Raw genomic sequence first — 2,584 nt, 5'->3', positions numbered from 1 at the left:
TATTTAATGATACAAAAGATAAATCAAATAGTTGTGACTATTATGATGGTGTTAAACAATATACAGTAACAATGGTGGTCGATGGATCGGAACAACAAATAACTATTCCCACCAATGAAAAATTAAGAAATATGTTATACAGTGGTAAAAAATGTAAATCAACTTTAACTCTACTAGTTTATTGTTGTCCCGATAGTGGGAAAATATTACACATAGGGTACCCAAGTGGTGGTTGTAAAAACGATATTAATTTATTTCAAAGAGATTTAGAATTTATTAAATCACTAGATGAAAATGTTGATTCCGTTTGGTGACAAAAGATTCAGGGGTTTAACAAAACATTTCAAAAATATATTTACGATCCCATCAGGTCAAAGAACTGATTACCAAAAATAAAAAGATAACAATCAAAAATCTATTAGAATAATAATAGAAAACGTATTTACAAGAATTAAACAATTTTAAATAGCAAGTCTACCACTTAGATATAAATTTAAAAGCTATACAATAGATATGGATAAAGTTTTGGAAAGACATCACGATGTGTGGTGTGTCATTGGCTATTTAGTCAATAAATACCAAACAATCAAAAGTGATTTATCAAATGAAACAAAACTTGTTGATTTTGGTGCTCTTTTTGATATTCAATAAATTTAATTTTTCCAAGTTAAAAACTTCATATTAAATTAATATGAAAAAAACATTTTTAACAAAAAAAACAATTTTTTTTTTTTTTTTTTCATTTTTTGAATTTTTTCTTGCGGAAATTTATCAAACTTCAAAAAGTTACTAACCAATATCAACAATTAAACACTTATCCATTAGATCAATGCTTAAAAGAAAATGAAAATATTATTGTAATAATACCATTAGAGACTTTTGTAATAAATCAAGTAATTTCCATACATCATGATTTAGCACTAGCAGGTCATTGAAGTAGTTTCAAAACCATTGATTAAATTAAAAGAAAATTCTTTTGAAAAGGAGTGATTGATGATATCAAAGATTATTGTAGTAATAATAAAATATGTATTTGTGCCTCCGATTCAAGGAAACATCAAATTGGATTACTATCACCTCTTTCACCATCAAGATGTTTTAGTGAAATTAGCATGGATTTCCTTTCAAGTTTGAACAAATGTACAATTAATCAAATTGAACTTTAATAGAATATTAATTGTAGTTGACCGATTATCCAAATATGTCGTACTCATACCAATTCCATCATCTACTAATTCAAAAGATATTTTTCCATTGTTACAAGATCAAGTTATGTTTACATTTAGATTTCCATCCGTAATTATTTCAGATAATGATCCGTTATTCTCAAGTAACTCATGGTCCAAGTTCTTAATTAATAATAATGTCAAACATCACACATGCTTACCCTATCATCATCAGGCGACGGTCAAGCAGAGATATAAGTTAGAGTCTTAGCAAACGCTTTACGTAAAACTTTATTACAAGCCAAACCTCTGCAAATCCAGAGCTTGATATGACATATTAATAATATTCATAATAGTTCCTGGACATTGTACTTAAAAGTGGTTCAATTTTCAATCAATAATACAATATCTTCTACTTCTATGTTTACACCTTTTCAAGTGAAAAAAAATAATGAAAAAAAAAAAAAAATTATAAGATTTAAAATTAAAATGAAATACTACAATGGACCTATCAGTGAATAATTGAATTAATTCTGAATAAATAAAGTTATTTTGAAAAAGATGGAGTTATTTGGGAATAAGCCGAGTTGTTTCGAAAAAAAGTTTTTTTTTTTTTTTTGAAAAAATTTTCACTTTTCATATGTTTTTTTTTTTTTTTTTTTTTAATAAAACGCATTATTTAAAACAAAAATTTTATATAATATTAAACAATATTTGTTAAGACTTATCGTAGAATTAAAATTTAGTATGTAAATCATTCTTTTATTTTATTTATTTTTTATATATATTTTTTATTCTAATTGTTAATAAATATCAAAAAATTTATAAAAAAAAGAGAATCAAAGGTTTCAAGCTATCGTTGATTCTCTTTTCGACAATCAACAAGTCAGTATCATTGTTTTTGAAGTTGGATGATACAGAATTACCTTCAGGTGTAATAAATGGAGCGACATTCACTTGGAAGTTAGATGGAAAGTTGAATACTTTATTCAATTCGGATATCTCATCTTTCTTGAGGATACATTCTTCTTCTACGAGTAAACCTTGATTGTTTACCATATGTTTGTACTGACCAAGTAAGGTATCGGATAATTGATAATCGGTTGAAACATCGAAATTGTTACTTGATTCATCTTCACTTTGTTCATTCTCAGTGTCAGAGTTATCATGAGAAGGTTGGCTACGTGAATTTTTATTAGAATAGAACATTGGTTCTTTCATGAATCTTGTAAAGGCTAAGGAAAGGTTGTTGATTTGATCTTCCATTGATTTCATTCTTAAATCAAAGGTTTCTATTTAATTTTTATGTTTTTCGACCTTGCTCAATGATCGCATCATTGTGCCGGTTCGAAATTTTTACTTTTCTTTCGAAAATTTTTTATTCTTCGAATGTTCTAGAACATTCTAAAAAATTATCT

The 2,584-nt window shown here is 26.3% G+C and overlaps 2 protein-coding genes across 2 annotated transcripts; one reads left to right on the top strand and one right to left on the bottom strand.

Annotated features, from left to right (window-relative positions):
- Positions 1–651, top strand: DDB_G0294208 (hypothetical protein; the record flags this gene model as incomplete). The annotated part of the gene is made up of 2 exons (XM_628792.1): positions 1–234; positions 470–651. Coding segments are annotated over 2 exons (416 nt in total), but the record flags the coding sequence as incomplete, so codon positions are not given.
- Positions 652–1,957: 1,306 nt separating this feature from the next.
- On the bottom strand, positions 1,958–2,458 carry DDB_G0294206 (hypothetical protein; the record flags this gene model as incomplete). The annotated part of the gene is made up of 2 exons (XM_628791.1): positions 1,958–1,962; positions 2,093–2,458. Coding segments are annotated over 2 exons (371 nt in total), but the record flags the coding sequence as incomplete, so codon positions are not given.
- Positions 2,459–2,584: the final 126 nt, after the last annotated feature.

This window comes from Dictyostelium discoideum (assembly GCF_000004695.1).
Source record: "Dictyostelium discoideum AX4 chromosome Un chrUn_0008, whole genome shotgun sequence".
Classification (NCBI taxonomy): domain Eukaryota; phylum Evosea; class Eumycetozoa; order Dictyosteliales; family Dictyosteliaceae; genus Dictyostelium; species Dictyostelium discoideum.
The sequence above is the reverse complement of the archived record's forward strand: the minus strand, read 5'-3'. Positions and strand labels throughout refer to the sequence as shown.